The 25,789-nt window shown below is 42.7% G+C and overlaps 1 protein-coding gene across 9 annotated transcripts in view; it reads left to right on the plus strand.

Moving 5' to 3' along the window:
• Positions 1–25,789, plus strand: part of TCF7 (transcription factor 7) — a 115,154-nt gene that overhangs the window by 60,007 nt on the left and 29,358 nt on the right. For all 9 annotated transcript variants that reach the window (XM_032783489.2, XM_075068147.1, XM_032783491.2 and 6 more), the window contains exons 4-5: positions 21,489–21,621; positions 25,224–25,314. In XM_032783489.2, coding sequence (XP_032639380.1) covers positions 21,489–21,621; positions 25,224–25,314 — 224 coding nt within the window. The remainder of the gene's footprint in view (positions 1–21,488; positions 21,622–25,223; positions 25,315–25,789) is intronic.

Genomic DNA, 25,789 nt, shown 5'->3' on the forward strand with positions numbered 1-25,789 from the left:
TGAGAAAAAAACATTAGTGCCGATTAGTATAATATGGTAGTGGTTGTGAGCAGAGAGACTCTTCTGTGTTGGCTATCCCTGTCACTGAGTGGCTCTCCACTACCGTGCATTGGGGACGTATTGTATGTTTGTACCAGGGCTTCTCTTTTCTGTCTGTGCTCGTGAATTTGGTTTTGTGTTTCTGAATTTCAGTTTAATTGCTTCAAGGATGTATTTTAGACATTAGCAATCAACATTCCACAATCAAAGCTCTGGGTGTGCTGTGACAAGATTGGCCTCAATTCTTCAGAGAGGGGCCGAGATTCAGCCTCACTGCAGTGCTGCAGAGTGGAAATTCTGCAGTAGCTTCAGATAAATTAAAAAACAAACATTTTTATTGAATGAAACGTGGGAATGGGTAATACAATTTGTAGGCCATTCACTAAGTCACTTAAATAAATTTCATTCTGCCCCCTAGTTTTAAATGTTCAGTATGTCACAGACTAGATTTCGGAGCATGTTTTTGCGACAAGGGGTGGGGTCCGCAGAAAGTCTTATCGCAGCAGAATCATGGTGTGCACAAAGCCTTCTCCATATTGGAGAGAGAGGGGTACATTCACAATTGGCATAAGCAGAGGCAAAACCACGGGAGTTAAACAAACAACGTTCCACCCATTTATGTCAGTGGTGAATTAGGACCATGCTGTCAATTTCTCTCTTGTATTCACTAGGTGAATTTCTGGTCCCACTGAAGTCAATGGCAAAACTCTCATTGACTTCACTGAGGTCAGGATTTTACACACTGTGTCTGTTTTTCTGCCTGGACACCGTGAGACTTCAGTGAAATTTGGATCAGGCCCTAATTAAATTATTCATGATCATTTACAGTGGAAATGGTTTTGGCATCCACATAAATATCGACGCAGTACCTCGTAGCAATAAAATAAATACTGAGGAAATGTAATAGTAATTTAATTTATAATCATTATCTCATGTTGTCTGTACCTTATTCTCTTTCAATTAGGCAGTAGCCCACATCATAGAATGTAGGTGTGATGTGAAGCACCATGTCCTACATGTTAAAATGACCTCAAACTAATGTCATCTGACGTTTGAGTAAGTATGTAGCCTTAGGAATTGTGTGAAATAGGGATCTACAAGGGACATCAGGATTAGTGTATCATTATTTTACCCTTACTTACTCTTTTTGCTGAGTGCAATGAGCGTGCTTAATGTTGTGCAGAACATGGAGGAAACATGATATGACGCTTACAGAGAAAAACGGCAGAAACAACATACTGAAAACATCAGTCAAGGGCGAAATGATATCATCGTAGAATGGTGTAGGAGGGGATTTTGTTTCTCTATTTTTTAAGATAAATACTGCCCACTCTTCTTTGGATGGGGAGTTAACAATGATAGACTTTAAGTGTGTTTTGGAGAAGGGATTTGAGAGAGGACAGATTGGACATAAGAACAGGCATATTGGGTCAGACCAAGGGTCCATTTAGCCCAGTATCCTGTCTTCTGACAGTGGCCACTGCCAGGTACTTCAAAGGGAATCAACAGAACTAGGTAATCATCAAGTGATCCATCCTCTGTTGCCCATTGCCAGCTTCTGGCAAACACAGGGATGGCTACGGATACCATCCCTGCCTATCCTGGCTAATAGCCGTTGATAAGCCTATCCTCCATGAACGTATCTAGTTCTTTTTTGAACCCTGTTATAGTCTTGGCCTTGACAACATGTTCTGGCAAAGAGTCCCACAGGATGGCTCTACGTTGTGTGAAGAAATACTTCCTTTTCTCAGTTTTAAACCTGCCCCCTATTAATTTCATTTGGTGACTCCTAGGTCTTGTCTTATGAGGAGTATAACACTTCCTTATTTACTTTCTCCACACCAATCATGATTTTATAGACCTCTATCATATCCCCCACCTTAGCTGACTCTTTTGCAAGCTGAAAAGTCCCAGTCTTATTAATCTCTCTTTATACAGAAGCCATTCCATACCCTTAAATCATGTTTGTTTGCCCTTTTCGGTACCTTTTCCAATTCTAATATATCTTTTTTGACATAGAGCAACCAGATTTGCATGCAGTAGTCAAGATGTGAGTATTCCATGGATTTATATAGAAGCAATATGATATTTTCTGTCTTATTATCTACTCCATTCCTAATCATTCCCAATAGGCAGCTACTTTATGAGGAGAAGGGAGGACATTTGAATATTGCCAACTCTAGGTTTTAAAAAATCATGAGCCGGACCTGAAAAACTTAATATTTTAAAATATAATAAATTTGGGGTTCTTGTTATTTGCCTTTGGGCTTTTAAGCACTTAGGGGTCACAGTTTCAAGTTTTTTCTCTCCAACCGTGGCTGGATGCTTTTTTTGTTTTGTTTTAATGACCGCTGAGATTCTCATATAATAATATGACTTCAGGAGCTGGAACTAAGAAAAGCATCAGATATCACAAGAAAAACACAAAAGGCCTGATGCTACTCTCACTTTCCCTGGTGTGAGTCAGGGGTTGGGGGTAACTCTCTGGTGAAGCTGACTGAATTATACTGATGTGAGCAGACACTGGTCAAAGGAAGAGGTGAGGTGAAAGTAGAATAAATGAAGTGTGGGTAGGAATGGTATAGGAATGGTATAGGCAGGAATGAAAGTGGAGTGAAGCCAGGTGGGTGACGGGTGAGGGAATTCATGTGAATAGGGAAAGGAAACCAGATTTAAGAAGGGAAATTTTATGGTCAGGAGGGCTGATGCTGAAGATGATCTTGATGGTAAGACATTGGATGGACTGAAGGGACGTTAGGTAGCACAGGGAGGCTGGAGAGGAGCAAGTTACAGTGGTAAGTCTATTTGAGAGAGTCTTGTCTGGATGATTGCTGTTTGGCTGTAGCTGTGCTAAAGCACCACTGAACAGACTGCAACCGTTCATGCCCTTGGATTTATATACAAGGCCAGCCAACTTTCAGCTGCTCCACTTAACACCTTCAATTTTACCCAGCTCGTGTTTGTGTCAGTAATGGGTGCATCAGCAAGAAGCACTTGTGTGAGTCAGATCAGTGCAGCCTTTGTCACTTGTGTGAAGAGGCCAAGTTTCACCACCTCTGATGTTAGGGGAAATCGAAACACCGTGAATCACATCAGTTTTTTTTATTTTATTTCCCTTCAGCTCTTTCAAGTGAAGTAGCTGTTTTTGTTTTTATTTTCATTGTAAATGGGGAGGGGGGGGAAATCGAAGCAGTTGCAAGCCTTGTCATGAGTGGAGAGAGAACATTTTAGCAAATAAATGGCAGGAAATAATGGACTGATAGCAGACAAGGAAATCATGAGGCATTTGCCAAGAGATATGCTAAGAAATCTCTCAAAAAATTGCCACCCCCCTGCTAGAGCATATTCTGACTAAAGATGGACCCAAACCCAGATCCTCAATCTGATAATTCCTTTAGCTTTGTTCCAGATTCAAATCCATGTTTTGTAAACGTCTCCTTCAGAATGGCGTAAACTAAGTCCCTGGATCTGAACTTTAGATTGTTTGAAGTCTGGATCCAGATCTTGCAGTTGGAGCCCATTTCTAGTTCTCACCAAAGGGTATCTGTCTCCATGTTTTGTCTGTCTTGATATTGTTACATACATACATACAAGGCAAGTCAAAATAATTCCTTTAGTACCTTTTGGAATGGCTATCTCACAGCTCCTTAAAACATAACGCAATAAATAGCTAAACTTCCTACTTTCTTGTTTTTGCTTTCCTCCCGTTCTCTCTTGAATATTTTCCTGATTATTTCTGAGTAAGATCTAATACCTCTATCAGACTCTTAGCATAAAATGGAGGCCAGATCTTACCAGCCTTTGGGGGTCAAGTAAGTGCCTTTTTATTTTTATTTTTTAACTCAAAGGGTTTAAAACTTTTCTTTCAAACATCACAAAACTGCATAATAGCCTATAAAGTCAGCACTCATATGACTCTGTTTGGGCTCACTCAGTGCTTCAGAAGATCCATATGACAAATGTTTTCTGTGTAGCCTAGAGTAGTGGTTCTCAAAGTTTTTTTTTCGCGGACCACTTGAAAATTGCTGAGGGTCTTGGCAGACCACTTAATGATCTTTGCAAATGTTGTTTGTACTGTTAGCTAACTATTGTAAAGCGCTTTGGATAAAAGCGCTATATCAGAAAAACCTTAATAATTAACTTTTTTTGTTATACAAATAAAAGCACACGACTCATATTTTAGTATCAGTAGTCTTACCTTTCTAATGCAATGGATCTGCCCTCTCTCCCCTGCCATGGGAGCTGGGAAGGAGTGGGGATCTCTCCCCAAAAGCCGCAGCCCTGGAGCTGAGGAAATTCACCTGTTTGGCCACTGCAGCCCTGCACATTCCAAATTTCCCCCACTGCCCTCCCCCCCATCTACCCTGTAATCCCCCCAAAGCCATCAACTCTTGCATCTTCTCCAGGGTCCAGGCACCTAATTAGTGGAGCCGCCCAGGCACGCACCTTCGAGAGAACTATCCACGGACCACCTGAATGGAGCTCATGGACTACTGGTGGTCTGCAGACCACAGTTTGAAAACCTGTGGCCTAGAGCAGTGGTTCTCAAACTAGGGCCGCCACTTGTTCAGGGAAAGCTGGGCCAGGCCGGTTTTTTTTACCTGCCGCGTCCGCAGGTTCGGCTGATCGCTGCTCCCACTGACCGTGGTTCAGTGGCTGCAGGAAGGGTGGCCAGCACATCCCTCAGCCCGCGCCACTTCCTGCAGCCCCCATTGGCCTGGAGCAGTGAACCACAGCCAGTGGGAGCCACAATCGGCCAAACCTGCGGACGCGGCAGGTAAACAAACTGGCCTGGCCCGCCAGGGGCTTTCCCTGAACAAGCAGTGGCCCTAGTTTGAGAACCACTGGTCTAGAGGATGGCGTGCATGACACTGAAGCAGGAGCCCAGGACCCAAGTGGAGATGGATATTACAGAACTGAAGCAGAAATAAGCGTTTGGATTAAATACTGCTTTCTGTTACAATACAGTTAGTGTGGTTGTACCACTGTGACATTTCTTCCATTATCCCAAATGTCCCTTTGACTTTGGCACATCTCTACACTTGTAGGGAATTTTGGTACAGTGTACAGGTTCCCTTGAACATGTGCATTAGTATGAGTTTAATTAAGTTGATTAGTATTGCAGCCGTGGAGTGTTTCATAAGCAAAATTTGAGTGGAGAGCAGTGGGACTTTCTGCACCATTAAGAAGGCTTCTCGAAGTGAGGTAGCTCTTCTTCTAAATGTGACTGTAAATATTGGGCAATGATGTCAAAAGTTCACTTTGCAGGGAGTTTCTTTTCTCTGATATGGATGTAATCAACTCAGTACTTGTCCCTGCCACTCTAGGAGAGAAGCAGCCACTAAGGGACCTTTCCGATCTCTTTTATTTTTAAATTTCTTTTTTGCAAAGAACCACCTACATCTTTCTCTCAACAGATAGATACTCCAGAAGTGAAATGTCTCTTCCTGTGCCCGTAAGCAATGAGAAGTTCATCTCTTTCCCCTACTGAGTGTAACTTAAAAAGAATAACCATCCTCATTTAAAAACAGAAACCCACAGGAGCAAAATGAACATCACGGGCGAACTACTCCTTTTCTGAGACAAAAGAACCTCATGCCAACATTAAGCTCAGAGCATTTTAGCTTTTGTTCTTTTAGGAAAAGTTAAAGTCCTCTGTAACTTAAACTTTGCCAGTGATGGAACAGGTGTGGCGTTCTGACCAGAAATATATAGTCAGCTGAGAAGATTGCTCAGATCTTTCCTCAATCATGCATAGAGCTATTTATAAATAGCAAAGTTGGCATTGCTTTAATATTGAATAACCTTAACTGTTAGGACAGATGAAATTATTTTCATAGAATCATAGAAATGTAGGGCTGAGAGGGTCCTTGAGAGGTCATCTGTCCACCCCAGCACTGAGGCAGGACCAAGTATACCTAGACCACCCCTCAGGTATTTGTCTAACTTCTTCTCAAAAATCTCCACAACCTCCCTTGGAAGCTTGTTCAGTGCTTTACTATCCTTATAGTTAGAAAGTTTTTCCTACCATCTGTCTTAAATTTCACTTGCTGCAGATTAAGCCCATTACTTCTTGTCCTACCTTCAATGGACATAGAAAACAATTGATAACTATCCTCTTTATAACAGCCCTTAACATATTTGAAAACTGTTATCAGGTCCCCCTTAGGCTTCTCAAAACTAAACATGCCCAGTTTTTTAATCTTTCCTCATAAGTCAGATTTTCTAAATGTTTGATCAGTTATGTTGCTCTCCTCTGGACTCGCTCCAGTTTGTCCAGCTCTTTCTTAAAGTGTGATGCCCAAAACTGAACACAGTATTCCAGCTGAGGCCTCACCAGTGCTGAGTAAATCAGGACAATTACCTCCTATGTCTTACATACAACATTCCAGAACGCACATCAGCCTTTATACAGCTGCATCACATTGTTGACTCGTATTCAATTTGTGATCCACTGTAACTCCCAGCTCCTTTTCAGTAGTACTACCACCTAGCCATTTATTCCCCATTTTGTATTTTGTGCTTTTGAGTTTTCCTTCTTAAGTGTATTATTTTGCACTTGTCGTTATTGCATTTCATCTAGTTGATTTCAGACCAGTTCTCCAGTTTGTCAAAGTAATTATGAATTCTAATCCTGTCCTCCAAAGTGCTAGCAATCCTTGCATCTTGACATAATCTGTAAATTTCATAAGCATACTCTTACTCTATTATCCAAGTCATTAATTAAACTATTGAATAGTTCCAGATTCAGGACACCACACTATGAAAACTGACTAGATACATCCCCCCTAGTTTGACAGCCAACTGTTGGTAACTACTATTTGAGTATAGTCTTTCAACCAGTTTTGCAACCACTTTATAGTAATTACATCTAGACCATATTTTCTTAGTTTATGTAGGAGAATGTCATGTGGGACTGTGTCAAAAGCCTTTATCAAGATATATCTTATCTACAGCATCTCCTTATCTTTGACTAATAAACCTGTTAAAGAAGGAAGTTAAGTTTGTTTGGTAATATTTGTTCTTGGCAACTTCATGTTGGCTATTACTTATAACCCTATTATCCTCTAGGTGCTTACAAATTGACTCTTTTATACATTTGTTCCAGTATCTTTCCAGGTATCCTAGATAGTCTAACTGGCCTGCAGTTCCCCAAGTCCTCTTAGTACCTATCTTTAAACAGGGAAACAGTGTTTGCTCTTCTTTAGTTCTCTGGGACCTTATCCATCTTCCATGAGTTCTCAAAGATAATTGCTAGTGGTACCAACAGTGCTTCAGCTAGTTTCTTAAGTATCCTAGGGTGAATTTAATCAGGCTCTGCCGACTTGACTAATCTAAATATTCTAATATATTATCTAAATATTCTTTAATTTGTTCTTTCCCTATTTTGGCTTACATTCCTTCCCCCATCTCCCCTTGCTAATATTCATTGTGTTAAGTATCTGATCACAATTTACCTTTTTAGTGAAGACTGAAACAAAAAAAAAATAAAATAAGGCATTAAACACCTTAGCAGCCTTGATGTCATTAGTTATTAGCTCTCCTTTCCTGCTATCTAGAGGACCATGCTTTCCTTCATCTTTCCATTACTCCTGGTTCTGTTTATAAAATCTCTACTGATTTGCCTTTTATGTGTCTTCCTAGGTGTAACTCATTTTGTTGTTTTAGTCTTTCTGATTTTGTCCCTACGTGCTTGTGCTATTCTTTTGTACTCGTCCTTAGCACTTTGTCCATGCGTCTACTTTTTATAGGATTCCTTTTTGATTTTCAGGTCACTAATGAAACCATACTTGGCCTCTTATTATTCTTCCTATCTTTCCTTTGCAGGGGGATAGTTTGCTGTTGCACCTTTAATATTGTCTCTTTGAGAAACTGCCTGCTCTCCCAAATTCCTTTTTTCCTTAGATTTTTTCCCTTGGGACCTTACCTGCCAGTTCTCTGGGTTCATTATAATCTGCTTTTTTGAAGTTGATTGTCCTTATTCCACTGCCCTCACTCCTTCCTTTCCTTAGAATCCTGAAATCTGTCATTTCAAGATCTCTTTTACCCAAATAGCCTTCAGTGTTCAGACTCTCAACCAATCCCTCCCTGTTAATCAGAAACAAGTATAAAATTGCTGTCCCCCTAGTTACTTTCTCCACCTTCTGAAACAATAGCAGAGACATTCAGTCTCCTAGTGCAGCAAGTGCTACTCTAGTGTATGGCTTTGGAATTGGATATGGAAAAGATTTATCCGTTCATCTTGTCTATCCAGGCTCAGCACAGGATTATTTTCTCAGCACATTGATCAATGTTTTGTCCTATCAAGTTTTAAATGCCCTGATATGCAAGGCTTTCTACTTCTTTCTTTTTGAGACCTCTTGTTAACAGGACATTTCTTCTAATATGCAGCTTAAAAATTCCCTTTTCTGCATTTCATCCCATTATTCCCAGTATCATTCTTTGGACCAAGGCAATTCCTCTCATCTTTGGTGTTTACATCCAGGTATTTTGCAGATGATCCTCATATCCCCACCTCTTAATTTGTTTGGCCATACACACTATATATATTTACTTTTTTTAGTCTTTTCTCTTAGGTCAATCCCTCTTGCTCCTTAAATGCAATTTAGCTCTGAAAAATAGGTAAATAAAGCAGCTTCTTACTCAACAGATCTGCTTTCTTTGTATATTCAAAGTCATATAATAGAATCATAGAAATGTAGATCTGAGAGGGACCTTGAGAAGTCATCTGATCCATCCCCCTGCACTGAAGCAGGCTTAAAGTACCTAGACCAACCTTGGTGAGTGTTAGTCTAACCTGTCCTTAAAAACTTCCAAGGATGGGGATTGCACAAACTCCCTAAATAACATGTGCCAATGGTTAACTATCCTTATACTTAGAAACTTTCTCTTATTATCCAAGCTAAATCTTCCTTGCTGCAAACTAAGCCAATTACTGCTTGTCCTATCTTCAGTGGACGCTGAGAACAATTGATCATTGTCCTCTTCATCACAACTCTTTACATATTTGAAGACTTACCGTGTTCCCCCTTCTCTAGCCTAAACATGCCCAGTTCTTTCAACCTTTCCTCATAGGTCATTTTTACTAAACCTCTCACGTTTTTGTTGCTCGCCTCTGAACTTGCTCCAATTTGTCCATGACTTCCTTAAAGTGTGGCCCCAGAACTAACAGAGTACCCCAGCTAAGGCCTCACCAGTGCTGAGTAGAGTGCAACAGTTACCTCCCCAGTCTTGCATACAACACTCCTCTTAATACATCCCAGAATGACATTTGCCTTTTTCTCAACAACATCACACTGTTCACTTTAGTGACAAAACCACCTGTTCACTTTAGTGACAAAACTAAGTTTTTACAATGTTATTTTACTCTTGCTGCTGCTCTAATTATTTTTTCTTATTTACTATTTGTATTACAATAGCATCTGGGGACCCCAGTCAGAATCTTGCCCCACAAGGTGTCAAGTGCTGAACGTATATAGAGTAGGAAGACAGTTCCTGCCCTGAAGAAGTTCTTATAGCCTGGGAGAGTAGCTGAATTCTGTTCTGACTCATGCACAGTAAATAGAACTCTGAGACATGTTCCATCTGCTTCTCATAGGCTCCATGCTTGTCATTTTAAAGGCAAATTTTATCAGTAAAATGATGGTTTGTCTAGTTTATCCCCTGAAATCTCAACCTGCAATATGAAAGTCAAGCAGGGCTCCCTCTGGCTTGGGAGTTTGTTCTGGTGGAGAAGGGCAGTGTTAAAGTGTAAAAAGAGATAGCACTGTGCCTGGGAACTCTGAGGTGGCAGTGGCTGAACTCTGAGGTGGCAGAAGGACACAGCCAGCTATTGTTTAAAGCTGCCCCAGGCACATCTGCAGCAGCTGTGTGGCTAGTGCATAGTGCCTCAGAATCAGGGACATTAAACTAGCTCCTTTTTGCCCACCCCAACCACTCAGGGCACCTTGCAGCTGGGAGTCTGGCCCAAAGGCTTTAGCATATGGGTACCTATCTTAGGATTTCAAAATCCAGCAGCAACCTGCCATTGTTTCTGTCACCCCACTCATCACTCGCTAAGTCCTTTTAGCTCATCTCCACGTTCTGGTAGCTCTTCTCAGCACTCATCATTTGCTCATTAGAGGAAGCAGGCAGGCCTCCATTTGTTCTAGTTAGGTCAGAGGCCTGTACTCACGCAAATCCAGAAAGCCATATCTGATAGCCAGTACTTCACTGACACAGAACAGAGCAGCAGAAGCAGCAGCAGCAGAGATGCTAAACCCCACCCCACCCCCAAATTTGGTGAAGGGAGCAGCATGGATCACAGCCACTGAAAGTAACACCGAAGTGTGAGTGGCATTAACTTTCCTTATTTCCTTTCTGCTAAGGCAGTGGGCTGGAGAGATGAGACAGTATAGCAAAAGTGAGAAAAGAGAAAAAGTGCACAGAAATGTGAAATGAGTTGTCACTGGAGGTAGCCCAGTTGCTAAGGGAGTTGAGGTGGCGGCGGCTACTACTGCTATATTCAAGTGGTATGTGCTCACACACTTTCAAACAAAAAAATTATATTGAATTTTTACTTTGGGTGTGATATTTTCTATCAGTACAATTTTTGTGGTGCAATAGCACAAAGAGACAAGCGCTTAAAGTGTCTAAAGGCATCAGAACAATCCTATTTGTTTTATTTTTATTACCCAGTGGCTCAAACTGGCAGACCAGCCAGACTCTAGACATACCATGGGGCTGTTCAGATCTGGTTCTGAGCTAGGTTGTTCATGCCAATACATGCAGTGGGCCTAAATCAGAACATTGCATGCAAACACACATCCACCCATCCCTGTGAGCTTCTAGTGAACTTCCGATCCAATCTGCAGCCTGGATCATGTCCCTAATACTTATGTACTAATTTGAGTTGGTTACAGTGCAAGGAGATGAAAATGAAATCAGCAAAGGCCTGAGGGTATACCCCATCTGAGCTTGGGAACTTCTTCCAAAGCAAAACGTGCGTCGTATTCAGTGCAGCCTGATCTTATAGCTTTATTTCTCAAGCACAGAAACTGGGCTCGGATGACTAATTTTACAGAAAAAAGATTATTCCCCATTGAATCAGCAACAGTAAATGTTCATGCGTTTTGTTTTTCATGGCCTAAATATGGACTCATCTCTCCCTGAGAAGTGGTGTGTGACAAACACATGCAGGATGACTTCTCTTGACTTGACTGCATAGCTTGCAGCATGTATGTTAGAACCACAGTCATTCTAAGGTCTTAAGTGGGAGATATCCATTTACTTCAGATTATGGCTCCCCAGCAAGTCTGCATGCAGGCTTCAGAGTCTCTTCCCCTTAAGCCACCTCAGGTGTAATGAACAGTTATACAGAACTTTTAGGACTAAGCTCTGCACATACACAAAATTCTACAGAAATGGAGCTCCTCTTTTCAACTGGGCGAACAAAGGAAGCGAGATTTTTAGCTCCTCTGAGCAGGCCAGCCTCAGGGAAGCCAGCTCGCTGATTATCCAAACTTTTGTTATCTGAATTGTCTAGGGGACACAACTCCCCTTCAGATAACAGGGCTTTTGAGACAGTCAAGGCTCCACTGCTGAAGACTGCTGTTTTCCAGCAAACCCAGATGGACAATGAAAAAAGGTTATTCAGTGAGTACAGCTTACAGTTGTCTTGTTTATGTGGCTCCTGTGGGAGAGTGAGGTGAATATTCACATGAGTTCTGATTATTGCCAATCTCCCATCCATATCAACATGCTCAGCTGTAGGACTTATACTAACTGTGGTATATGTTTGGATTTTCTACTTAGAGTAGGAAAATTTAATCCATTTTGAAATATTTTGTGTTTGATTCTCTACCACTCTGAGCTCTGCTTGTGTGCTTTGGAGAGGGGAGGCTGTCAGGAACCCGACATGCTCCAAAGCAGGACAGCTTTAACTCACATGTAAGGACCCAATCAGTGGAAAATTGGGTGTAACAGATCTTCCCCTCCCTGCCCTGACACACCCTTCCGTAACCCTTTCCCTGCCCCAGCACTTCCCTCGCCTCCTGTCAACACCAGTGTTCCAGCGCAGATGGCCACAGAACTCGGTTACAGAGCTGGTGCAGGTGGCAGCACTGTCACCTTCTCCAGCTTCGCTCTGGTGGAGACCATCTCCCTATAGAGGGGCAATTCTCCTGGGGCAATCTCCAGCTGCTTTAAGTTCAGCTTTTTGGACCGGGAAATCCAGACAATACATATTATAATAAGCAGGATATGGAACAGAATATAGTGCTCTATGGATGGGGAAAAAATCCTTGGCAGCATGCCTGGGTCTCATGAGGCTCGTGTTATGGTGCTAAAAATAGCCATGTGTGGATATTCCTATTCAAGCTCTGAAGCCTATCCCTGTTGCCAACTTTCAAAGCCCAAGAGAGAACATTTACACAGCTTTTTTTAGTACTGCTGTGTGAGCTCAAGTCTGTAGACCCAGGCTTTAAGACCTGCTGCCAAGGGAGTTGGGGTTGGGTTGGTTTTTGGGTTTTTTGCAGTGTAGATGCCAATACACGTCTGTGTAGTACCATGTCTGAACAAGTGGTGAGAGAAAAAAGGAGGGAATTGTGCAGCTCCTAAACTTTGTTTAGGATCTAGAGGTTAGTGACTAAGGGTCAAAATTTCAAAAGGGCCTAAGCGCTTTAGGCACATCTCATTGAAAGTCATGGGATGTAATCTCCTAAGTGCCAAAGTCACTTTTGAAAAATGGAGTTTAGGCTTCCAATGCACTTAGGCCACTTTGACAGCGTTGCCCTGTACGTACAACAATGCTTAGCTCTTATCTGCTGGTTTTCATTCTTCCATTGAGCTCAAGCACTTCGCAGTGATGGATTACTGTGCTTATTTTACAGACGGGGAAACTATGGCAAAGGGCAGTACAGTGACTTGCAACACAGCAGCCAGTCACCACTGGAGCTGGAAAGAGATCTTTGTTCAAAATTTTGGGCAGCTCATTCTGTTCTATTAATTTATTTTGCCAGGCCGGGATTCCCAGTCCCTTGCTCAATCCCTGAAACCACAACTTCCCTTCCATTAGATGGAAAATCAAATGCTTCCTTCAGTTGTCTGAATAATTTTCTTGCCCATCTATGCCAAGTAAAGTCAATCTGGTAAAATACAAAAATAAGATGGAGTGAGCTGCCCAGAATTTTGACTATTTTCATTCACAAGAATTTCTCATGGAGTCATGGACAGTCTCCCCAAAGGTAAAGGGAGCTGACAGACTTGCCTGCTGCTTTTTCAATGAGCTATTTCTGGGGCCAGCAATGTGGGAAAGTTTGAAAGTGATATGACTAATCTGCACTTACCGCTGCTTAGGTTACCCTGCCGAATGCTAGAAACCACAGTGATCACTCAACTCAGCAGCAGCGGCGGCAAGCTTGTGTACAGTATTTGGTTAGTGACAGTGAGGGACTAGTCATACAAAAACTTAAGGGGGTGTTTCCAGATTTGTGCCTCTTGTGACCAGAGCTCATTGGTAGAAGTTCACTGCTATGTGCATGTGTCATCCAAACACAAAGAGATTTCAGCAAAGTGGAGAGGCACAATTGGAGAGGGGAAATGCAGAAATTCTGCACAGCAAGCTTTTGTAATGATACATATGGATAACATCGGTAGTGATGTCTACTAGTTAAAAGACAGGACTAGGAACTGATGCTTTGGATTCAGGTCCCAGCTCTGCCACTGCTTTACTGTATGACAGCAGGAAAGTCATTTAACCTTCCTGTGCCTCTGTTCCCATCTACAGAAAGGCAAAGTATTATACTAAGCAGCAATCGTTGGTAAATATATCCTTGCTGATAGTCTTTTCCTACTGATCTCTTGCATGTGGCATATTCCTGTGATCCCAAGGAGACAGTATGATCTCTGAGGAATGGTGTGTGATACACTTATAAGGCAGCAGCGACATCACCAGGGAAACAATTACGTAGCAAAAATGGAAATTTTACTCTTTTGTCTAAATAAAAAATATTTGGTAAAAACATCCCTCCTCCCAGATTTACACTGAGTTGTCTGTGCCTGTTAAGTGCTTAGAAGCCTGACATTTTCCATGGTGTCTGCTGAACTAATTTTCAGGAAGACGAGGCAGCACGATCCAGAGGCCTGGGCAGGCATCTGGAATCTTGGTTGTATTAATGAATCTGCCATTGACTTGGTCAGTGATTATAACTGAGCCACTGTGCCTACCTATTTGTAATATGGGGCTAATGGTCTTGCCATCCTTTATAAACTGCTTTGAGATCTAGGCATGGAAAGCATTAGATAAGTGAACATGTTGTAATAATTAATTCGACCTTTGCTAAAGAAGAGCTATTGTGTTTTACCATTTGGATGATGAGGAAACAGAATGTGGCAGTGCAAAGCTCCATGAGCCAGATCCACCATAACAGGCACAGTTAATTACCAAAGGGTCAGTGTAGAAATGTCCTGCGGTCAGTACTTGATTTCTATTTCCTTTATGGCTGAGGTGTTGGTAAGGTCTGGAGACCACAAGTGTCAACTGTCATCCATTCCTTGCAGTTTACCCACTCAGTTTAAACTAAGTAATCAGTGAATGGAATGGAAAGTCAGAAGGAAATTAAAATGTTTTAAATATAGATTAGAGAATAGTCTAAGATCGTTTTCACATTACAAGGTTTCAAGCTGATGGACCAGATGAGCCCATTGTGTTCCACTCTGCAGCTGCAAACCAGCCTTACAATTGGCTAGTGTAGTGAAATCCTCAGGTCGCATAGAGCCGATTCAGCCAACTTGACACCACAATCACTCCCAGCCCTCGGCATAGATGTTAACAGGAAGGGGCATGGCCAGAGCATGCTGTGCTCCAGTGATCTCCGGCTGCTGAAGGCAGATACAAGTTAGAGCAGCCCAGAGGCTACTCTAAATTTATGCCAGGAACCCAAACCAATCCCAGCAGCCCCAGGGAGCCAGAGTTGGGATAAAATGTCTTTCTTACAATAGAGCAATAACTGAAATATGATAGGTGCTCCCTTACTGTTTCTCCCTGAAAGAGAGTGTAGGAAAGAAAAGGCGAGAGCCTCGCTCTTGTACTAAAGAAAAGATTTGGGGTAGTTAATAGGAATTGGAGCCAGAGGTTAGGACATTTCACATGATGTCTCAAACATAAATTTGGAGAGCAGATATTTTCTTACTGTTTTACTTATTTTATATTATTGGTATATTTTGTAGTGGCTTACTTGGATGAAGTGCTAATAGACTGCTCTGTAGCTGCAGAGTCTGCTATTTGACTAGTTTTCCAAAGTCTCAGGAATACTTGCAGTCCTTTTAAAAAATAGAAAGACATAGAAGGCAGGGCAGAATAGTGGCAGAGGATGATTTAAAATATCAAAAGTATAATGGAAGAAACTTTTGATTATAAATCCTCACCCTTATACTGAGGATTCAGGAAGTTGATTGGTTAGTTTTAGCTCTCTTCATTTTTAATGGGGATAGAGTGACACTGCAGGTTCTGAATTTTGCTTATCTCAGCTGGGAGCACCAGTAACCTGCTGCTAGGCCTGATTGTTATAAAGTGTCAGCAAAATCCTCCAGTTAGTTTCTTCTCAAACAAAAGGAAATCAGAGAAATGACTTTTATAAGTTTCCCTCTTACAGGAGATGCACCACTTAAGTAGTTTTATTAAACATCTTTGTTCTAGTTCTATTTTGTTCAAAATGGGGGGTGAGGGGGAAACCTTGAAACATTAGCACCTGTATCAAATGTGCAAATGTCTGTCCCACCAAAGATGCCCCATGCACAGACCCTGCTAGGATGATCCATGTTCACCACAAAAGCTAAGCTCCTCTGTTGTCTTCGTCTGTTGCATAATTCAAATTGTGGTTGGATGTGTTTGCTTTTTTGCTTTAATGTATTAATTCTGGTGTTGTGTGCATTTCTCTCTCTCATTTTTAATGTGTGAAGAACAAAGCACAGACCTGGAATCTCAGCTGAGAGTTCATAAGAAGTTTGGTATCATGCTGAATACTATATCCAGAGTTTACAGCTCACGCAGCTCACGTCGGCAGACTAGCTGAGGGCTCTGATCATGAGTGCTTGCTCCAACTCCCAATGAAGTTAATTAAAAAGGCTTTTGTTGGCTCAGGCCCCTAGTGAGTTAAGGGTCACCAGAATTACGTGTCTTCCTTTCAGTTGTGACTTGTCTACACAAGGGAATATTTCTAAAACATGTCTTCTAGCTGCTACTACTCATGTAGCTCCACCAGCGGCAGCAATGCTGGGATCTCAAGTGTAGACAAGGGTCCTGCAACTGTTGACGTTTTTAGCACTGCATCAATACTTCAGCACCTGTTTGAGCAGTTTTGGTTAATGCAGTAGTAAAACTGCCGGTGGCTTCAGGAACCTGGGGCAGTCAAGGACAAATGGTACCCGTTTGCACATGCATCTTGGTCACGTTTGGCCAAGGATGGGAGTTGCCTAGCCCTTCATCCTGCAGTGAAGGGAAAGATACTGCAGTGGTGGTGATGATGGTGAATCTTCTGGTTTTATGTCAATTAGCAAAAATAAGAATTTGATAGTTAGCCTAGAGCTTCTCTTGAAGTTGGACAGACCTATATGTGAGGGAGGAAGTCTCCTAATTGTCCCTGGCCAGCAGTTCATCTTCCTTAATAATCAGTGCACCTGCATTTCTGCATGGCCTATCCAATTACATTAGTTAGGAAGGTGGCTTTTCTGCTTCAGAGTGATAGCAGCTGCTCGCTGGGTCATTTTTTTCCCCCCTTCTCAATTTCACACAGGTTAGTACGGCTGAGTAATCTCAGTAGTGTGGCTACTTAAAAGTAAGAGCAGTATAAGATTATGCATGACGGTGACAGGAAGTCTGCACCAGAACACAGTGTTGTTTTTGGTTACTGGGGTGAACAAAAAGAATGCGCAGTTGCGCACTTAAAGTAGGTGTTTAGAGACAACTCTGAGATGTCAAACTTGTCAGACAAAATGGTGGTCTGAGACACAAGAACATTCACATACTGTGTCTCATTTGGGAAAATAGTTCTTGTGTCCATCCTATTGTCCGTAAAACAGGCCCTGTGTGGGTAGCAGAGCAGCATAAGCTGGCCTGTTAATCTTTTGGCCCATTCATTCCTTGGCCTCTACTGAGACTGCGAACAAAGACTCCAGTTTTGCTGGGTTTTGATGTAGGCATTTATGCATGACAGGCTGGACAGAAACCAGACTAGTTATTTTAGATAGGCATCTAAACAGCCCATCAGTTGATAACTAAAAACTTTCATCCACCACTGACCTAAAATCAATTTGAATCAGTGACTTTTAGATAAAAGTTCATGGAACCCTTCACCAATCCCAGAGTCATCCAGTTCCTCATATTTTTAGTATAACTTATATTTTCCCATCCCAGTTTCCCCTGTATTCTAAATAGACATTCTAGATAGACATATTTCTGATACCACCGCATCCTTTACAGTGTCATTTCAATGGGTTTTTTTCCAGGTGAAATATTTAAACTACATAAAAATACCTGCAAAGCAGTACAGTTCAGAGTCCTCCAGTAACAGTTCTACTTCTCCTGCGTTCTCCCTGCAAATTGTCTTCTCAAAGCTAGTGTAGGTTGAAAGTTAAATAGGGGCCTGGTTGGAGGGACTACTAAAATTTTTAAAATACTCCTATATTAAATGCAATTCAGCTTGTGGAAATATTGTCTTCAGGTCAGTTTTCCCAGCACAAGGCAGTTATTGGTTGGCAATTTCAGACTTACCTTGAAGATTCTTTCAGGGTTACAGTTTGTTTGCAAGAACTAAATCCAGGCCTTATCAAAAGAAGAAATTATGCCCCCCATCTTTGGCTTTCATAGCCATCAGGTTTGATTTTACAATTTGCAGTGTCTGGCAGCTTATAGAGAATCTGATGGTGACCAGTAACCATAAAGATGGCTCCCGGTTGTGAACAGATACAGATTAAATATTTAAAGTTGTGAATCAAAGTGGAAGACACCTTCTCAGTTTCTCAGCATCTTCCCAGAACCTTCCTTCCTTCTCCTTTTTTTTTACCCAAGGATTTTAAAATACTTTATACAAGTTCAGCTTTGCAAGACTGCTGTGGGGAGTATGCATTATTATCCTCTTTTGTAGCTGGAAAAAAACAATACACAGAAGCCTGATTCTCCACTTTCTTCTACCTGTGCAGATTGAGTGTGAACCTGCTATGAAATCAGAAAAGTCATGTGTTTTATACTCATCTTTTACAGGTGTAAAGGCTAAACCATCCAGCCTCGAGATAAGTGACTTGCCTACAGCTACACAGCAAATAATTTGTAGATGCTGAATTGAATCAGGTCTCCTGGGTTCTAAGTCCCCTCCTTTAACCACTGATAAACATTTGTATTCGTTCCACTCTTATTCCTCCTAATCTTGTACTATTATCAGTCCTAATATTGTCTGCAAATTTTCCCTGGGACATATCCTGACTGTTTCCCCAATCATGGTGAAGTCAGTTTGGGTTTAAAGGCAATTGTGGGCGAAACTGGGCAAGTATGAAACAGCAGACATGCTTGAGGCAGACAGCAAAGTTTGTGTGTGTGTGTTTTCCTTACAGCACTGCAACTGTTTTAAACAAGTTCATTTTTCTTTGCTCCAACATGCAGAAATATTCTGCATTGTGCTTAACACAGCAGCCTGATTTCACAAAGATTTCAGGCCTTGATTGCTCTGATGCTGTAACAGAGAGAGAGATAGGGAGACTGAAATTTACTTTTCTGAATTTAATTTTGTTTGCTGCATCCTTCAGATTTGTCCATGACTACCATAAAGCTACTACCAAGTTACTCAAGTTTGGCTGTGTAGAAGATATATAGATTTTGTTGATGTTTGCTCTGGCTGAGTGCTTACACAGCACTCAGGAAAGCCAATGTTTTCAAAAAGTGTCCACTACATATGGGTTTCTCCATTTCTGAGAACCATTCATGAGACATGTTGGGGCTGATTTTCAGAGGTGCTGAAAACCTAAAACAACAAGAATCGGTGACTAGAACGTGTGAAAACCCTGAGTGTTCCAAAGTGTGGGCCTATAAGCTCCTAAATTCTGTGTCCCGGAATGTACTAGATTCAGTGTAGAATCTATGTAGGGAGCTTTGGGGCTAGTCTTTCCTTTGGGTTTTCCAAAGTATAGCTCAAGAATCTGGAGGGGCTGTTCTCAGGACATACTGTCCTTTTGCTTCCTATTGTTTTCCTTTCCTTTTTTGCTCCTTCCTTTCTTCACCAGCAGTTGTAGAGATTCTGGAAAGAGCCTAATCTCTTCATTTGACGCCTGTCCCTACTTCAAAAAGACCACTGTGTATGGCTTAGCAGAGTCTGAGGCAGGGAAGTGTCTTTTGTAAGGACAAATTAGCACTGAAGGGCAGAGCTGTGCTATTTATTCTTTACCTTTAATTACAGACTTTTCTGTGCCATTTTTTCTTTGTCATATAGGGCAACTAAGAGGGGCCAATGTATCCCTTTCCTCGAAGCTATTTTGCTGGGTGTTCTTTAAGCTTTCTTTCAAGGCATTACGGTATTTCTGCCAATAGAGAAGAATTTGGTAGTTGAAACGGCTAGATGTAAAGTGTAGCACTTTATGCACTAACAAAGGTGACAAAACTTACGCCAGAGATGGTGGCAGAGTGAGGGCAGTGGCTTCACCAGATGTTACTGAGCATGCTCAGTCTGTGTGAGCATGCTCAGTACAAGCCAAGGAGCAATTCGGGGGGAGGCACATGACCTCATGTGTCACACACACCCCCACCTCTAATGCATCGCCTCTGACTCATTCCCTCCGATGTCTGAGAGTGCAAGAAATAGGCGTGCTTCAAGTCTGCTAAACTGAGGGGCCCTGGAGTCAGAGGGCTGGGTCTCTGTATTAGTGCTTTTGATATAAAGGCACCAGGCCTGTCGCTTACTTTAGTCTCGAAAACACGTGTTCAAATTTATATTTAGAAAAGAGAGAGTGTGTGAGTGTGAGTGTGTGTGTAGAGAGCAGACACACCCTGGCATGCCTCAGCAGAGGGAACTGGCAGAGTAAAATAGAGGGTGCTAGCATAGCAGTACATTTGCTAACATGCTCGGTATCATCTGGAGATAAAGAAGCTAGCGTAGAGTCTCACAACAAACTTTTGGTGGCCTCAAAGTGCAGCCACCAACTCTAGGTGGTGGCCACGCTGACAAATTTTTCCTAAAATACTTAATTAACTTCAGGAAAAACAAATCATTCTAATTTGTTGAATCTTTTTGTAGACTCAGTAATAAAAATAATGTAGTTGTCTCTATTGTTTACTGAACCTAAACAGATTAGAAACACAAATAAGGTGCTCTGCAGGTTCTTGTCTTTTTTGTTGTTGTTTCTTTTGCTTTTTTGGTTGCTTATTTTAAACAGATTTGCTAGCTCAGTGTTTCTCAAACCGGGGTCACCACTTGTGTAGGGAAAGCCCCTGGCGGGCCGGGCTGGTTTGTTTACCTTCCCTGTCCACAGGTCTGGCCGATCGCGGCTCCCACTGGCGGTGCTAGCTAGTAAGTCTGCTGCTGTCAAAAAGGGATATCAACAAATGCACACACATCACTTTTCACATCAGCAGACTTACTCAGTCCCGGCAAGCCCAGGGACAAATTAAGCCTTGGATGGGGAGGTCTGTAGGGGTGAAGTGGGGGGAAAACATGACAGGTTGGTGGAGGCAGCAGGGGTTGGGGCGATGGGGGTGTGAGCCCCACAGCTGGGGTTTGGAGCCCGGTGGCCAGAGCCTGCTGCCCACCACTCCAGGGCTGGAGCCCAGCCCCACTGTCCCCAGGAAGGTGGGAAACTCACTAGTTGCCTGCTCCTCCAGCATTTATGTCTCCAGAAGGGGGGCAGGGTTCAACCCATGCTGGTGGCCCTGTGGGAGGGACCACTGCTTTGCTCCCCTCTCTGCCATTACTGGCGAGGAGGCAGTGGCCGCAAGAAAAGCCACTGGTGGCCACATTTGAGAAACGCTGTGCAGAATAGGCATTACTGTAGAGTTTGAAAACTTCATGTTGGTTGTGCTGGTCCAGGGTAACATCATAAATATTACAAAACAGTGTTTTATTTTACAGTGATGGTCCAAAATACACCAGCTTACAGCAGTGCCACTGCTGTTGTGGCTCTTTCTTGTAAGGGACTGTATGTAGGTAAAGCTATTTTTCTGCTCTGTCTTTGAGAGGATTTATTGTAATTCTCAGCATCTCACTTCCAAAGCCAGGCCTATAGAGGGCACTTGCAGTCTTAGGCAGGCAGGAATGGCTGCTTTCATATATTTACCCTGGAAAGTCTGAGCCAGACCTTTGCTGTTGCTAGGAATAGCAGTTCTGATGGTATTTGCTTAGAGACTTAATACCAGATACTCAGTATACCTGGATTGTAAAGCACAAAGGCATAAATTTCTGAAGCCTTTCCCCTCCCCTTGTATTTTACAGTCCAACAAGGTTCCTGTAGTGCAGCCGTCCCACGGAGTCCATCCACTCACTCCACTCATTCCATACAGCAATGAACATTTCAGCCATGGCTCCCACTCACCACACCTGCCAGCCGACATCAACCAGAAACAAGGTAACTCTTATCCTACATAAGCTTATTGGGGCAGGGGTCCTCATGATGATTTAGAAGAGAGGGCTGATGCCGTAAGTTGTTGAAATTAGAGTTGCTACATAGCCAGTGGTTCTCCAGCATGGCCAGATTTTTTAACCTATGTCCAGTTCAAAAACTAAATGACCATCAATGCAAACGCAGGTAGGGGCATGGGCTAGCAGGGGAATTTGCTTGGGATTTAGCTCCTGGAGGATGCTTTGCAGTCATGGCCAAGAGAAGCTTGAACATCAAAAAGTGTCTGCCTTTATCATTCATTTTGCTTAATTCTCCGTGTAATAACTCTCTTTGTAGCCTTAGAACAGACCAGAGTCTGGGGATGATTCACAAAATGAACCAGAAAATGGAAAGTAACCTTTCCTTTGACGCATACCCGAACTGTTGTCAGGTTGTCATTTTGAGAAAATAAATGCTTGAAACAGGAAATATTTTGACTAACTAGGATCTGTGTCTGGCATGTAGCTGGATTTTTACAGTCCGCAGCCATGCATATGTGGTTGTCACACAGTTTGACTATTTGGGTTTCTCTTATTTGTTAATATAATACATAGCAGACAGACAATCATCTCAGGAAGGGTATAGAGGAAAGTACAATAAGGAGAGTTTAGACCCTGTACTGTGAAAAGTGAATACGTGTGTGTGAATTTATCATAAATCATTTTTGGTTTTGGGGCTGGTGAGAAGCTGCTATTATATGTTGTATTGATGCAACAGACTCAAAAATCTTCCAAGTTCATCCAAAGCTTTGCTAAGATTGACAAACTTTGGGCAGACCCTGGGCATAGTTTCAGGTAAATCTAGGTTAGTGTACAGCCTGGTGTCAACCTAAATTCTGGAAGAGATCTTGGGTTCATTTGAACCTGGAAGTCGATGGAAAACTCCAGGTGCATACACAAGATGGTGTGTTTCACGCAAAGCCCTCCATACCAAAGCCACATGGCTACCTACCATTCTAAACTTTGTGAAGCTATCCTGCCAACACCCCCACTGAGAGGAAAAGACATGAAGTGTTCCACCCGCATAGTATGGTTGCTCACCTTTTGGAGTGGGGGAGTTTTCTGTAATCTCATGCAACAATCACCAGTCCACGTAATCTCAATTTCTAAAGCTTCTGAGCATGTTGCAAAATGATAGTTGAGCTGAGTTATGAATGCTGCCAAACAAACAATGTGCCATCAAGTAAGGGGAATAGCTAAGGAGGTAATGATGATTTGTGAACCACATTCTGGTCTCACCAGTGTTACCCTCAGTAAATCCACAGGCTGCTGAGGATTTACTCATGGAACAGATACCAGCATATGTCTGGTGTTTCTGCCAGACAGCAAATCGCTTGCCAGCCACCATCATGTAATAAAGTCAACAGAAAAATACAAAGTTAAATTAAAACCTATTAGAAGCACAGCTAATGGCAGATTTCCAAGTCTCACAAAAGTGGTGAGGGAAGATTATTATTATTTTTTTTTAATCGTGCTTGGCTCCTGAGGGAATATAACACAATGCACCTTATTTCAGGCTAACCTTGACAACTACTTGCAGAACACAACTCCATGACTACTCAAGGGCCTTTGAAAGTCCCTGCCTCTAAGTGTGCTTCAGGGACTTCCTATTAGTATGTAAAGCTTTAAACAATAGAGCACCAGCCTACCCCAGGGACTGGCAGCTGCCCTGTGTCCTTTCATGAAAATTAAGATTGGCACTGGAGCTGCTAATGGTCCCACAGCATAAATCTCTGTTGAGGGCCCATGAATTTAGAGTGCTCTCCTCCTGGAGATAGGCCAAATTACATCTTCAGTGTCCTTCAGGGCAAGGCTCTAATGGTTAAACATAACTGGAAGGTTATTTGATGTTCTCTTGTCACCAGGTAACTATACAAAGGTCAGTGTTGTGTTCAAGGGATCATTCATTTCATATCCTTTCACCACAAGGCATTGCCCTGGCAACATCTCACTCTTCATCACACAGACAGATGCGCACACATACACACACACTCTTTCTTTTTTCCCGCATTGGAGACATTAATCTGGGGACCTTTCTTCCCCCTGTGCCTTTTGGAGGTAGATACCTAAAGCCTGGTTCTGGGTTTTAATCCTGTGCCAGTGCAGTGAGAGCAAAGCAGGGCACTTACGTTTTTCAGTTCCCCAATTTGGCCCTCTGTGTAGAGCAGCCTTGAAGCTGCTCTGACTTCTTCCCAGCTACCCAGGGCTCCAAGAGAAGCTGTCCTGAAAGCCAGGAATTAGCCAATGTATAGAGACACTCTGGCCATACCCTCTTTCCTCTAACCACACCCCGGTACCGACAGCTCTGAAGAGCACCCAGGGAATTCTCAGCTGGCGACATGAAACAGGTTTGTGGCCCCTTGACACCAGCAGAACAGCACAAATAAGTTGTGGTGTAATAGAAAATCAGGCCCTTAAAATCAAGACCTCTCTGAAATGGAATACACAGGATATGCTTAGAGAAACAACCCTGAGGGAAGCTCATGGAAAAAGTCATTATGGATAAAGAGTGCACAACAAAATGGCAGGAAGCCACAGGGAAGGAAGGCCTTACTCCTGAATGGTGTCATTGGTCAGCATTAACGTGAGCACCCTAAGGAAGAGTTTATCTGTGATGAACTGGGGAGGGGGGAAGAGAGGAATAGAAACTGATGGGATGGAACAGAAATGCAAAGCACAGCATTGTTTGGTAGGTGAGTGTTGTGGCCTGTGGATGACCGAAAGATGAGTAGAGGAGTCGTCTTTTTTCTGCAGTAATATTTGAAGGTTATGGCTTTGCTTCGCGACCCCACAAAGGGCTACACCAAAGGGTATGTCTGGGATTGAGCCTCCCAGCCCGGGTCCACGGTGTTAGCAGGGCTCACGCTAGCCCTTAAAAATAGCTGGCTAAATGGCTCTTTGACCTTGCCGAGCTTGGACTCTCAAGCCCCACTCGCCTCCTTCCCAGGCTTCAGAGCCTGAGCCGCAACATCTATTTTTCAGTGCACTAGTGTGAGGACCCGAGCTAGGAGGCTTGCTCCCAGATGCAGTGTAGACACCCCCTTAGTGGTACAATCAAACCACTAAACGGGATTAATTCTTGTACCCTGTCATTTGGAATGATTGTGCATAAGAGAAAACTTTTGTCACACGTTTCTCCAGGCAGGTCTGCACTAGAAGCGCTACAGCAGTGCAGCTGCAGTGCATCTGGTGAAGACACTGTGTGCTGATGGGATAGCGCTCCCCCACTAGCATAATTACTCCACCTCTGCGAGAGGCAGAAGCTACGATGGCAGGAGAGCATCTCCCACTGACACAGCACTGGTGTGGATAGCACTTAAGTCACTGTAACTTGTGTCGCTCGGGGGAGGGGGTGTTTTTCACACCCCTGAGCGACATAAGTTACATCCACTTCAGCGGTAGCGTAGACCTGCCCTCATGAGTCACAAACCTACACTGAGTTGCTGTCCTTGGGATACATGGAAGTAAATAGAGAAGTTGAAAACATATTGACTGCCACAAACATGGAAATGCTAGTGCTTGCTCTTCCCAAATTTCCTTCTCTAACCAAAGTCTTGATCCTCTGCTTAGGTGTGCACCGTCCTTCCCAAACATCGGATATCCCTGGTTTCTACTCCCTCCCTCCCGGCGGGGTTGGACAGATAACACCTTCTATGGGATGGTAAGTGTTGACAGTTTATCCAGGGCCCCTGGAGGCAAATTGAGCGTTGCTCTTACTCCTGCATCCTAAGCCGCAACAAGGTCCATTTACTCTCTAGGTCTTTGATCCACTCTAAATAGTATAATTTACTGGTGCACAATTTGTTTACCAAAGCACTTTGCAAACATTATCTCTTTAATCTTCACAATTGCCCCACCTGTGGACTCACAAGGCCTAATTTCCCCTGTTCCCTGTGAGGTTGGCAAGTAGTACCAATGCCATTTTACAAATGGGAAGCTGAGACACAAAGAAGCTACAGGTATTTGCCCCAGGTGACTCAGCATCAAAGCTGGGATTGGGACTCTGGGCCACTAGCTAGATAACCCTCTACGTTCCCAATGCCTTTCACCATAGTATATAACATTGTGCAGGGATTTAAAATAAAGAATGGAGAGACAGTCCATTGCCCATCCTGCTTTAGGTGTAATCAAGGCTT

This window comes from Chelonoidis abingdonii, chromosome 7 (genome assembly GCF_003597395.2).
Source record: "Chelonoidis abingdonii isolate Lonesome George chromosome 7, CheloAbing_2.0, whole genome shotgun sequence".
Taxonomy (NCBI): Eukaryota; Metazoa; Chordata; order Testudines; family Testudinidae; genus Chelonoidis; species Chelonoidis abingdonii.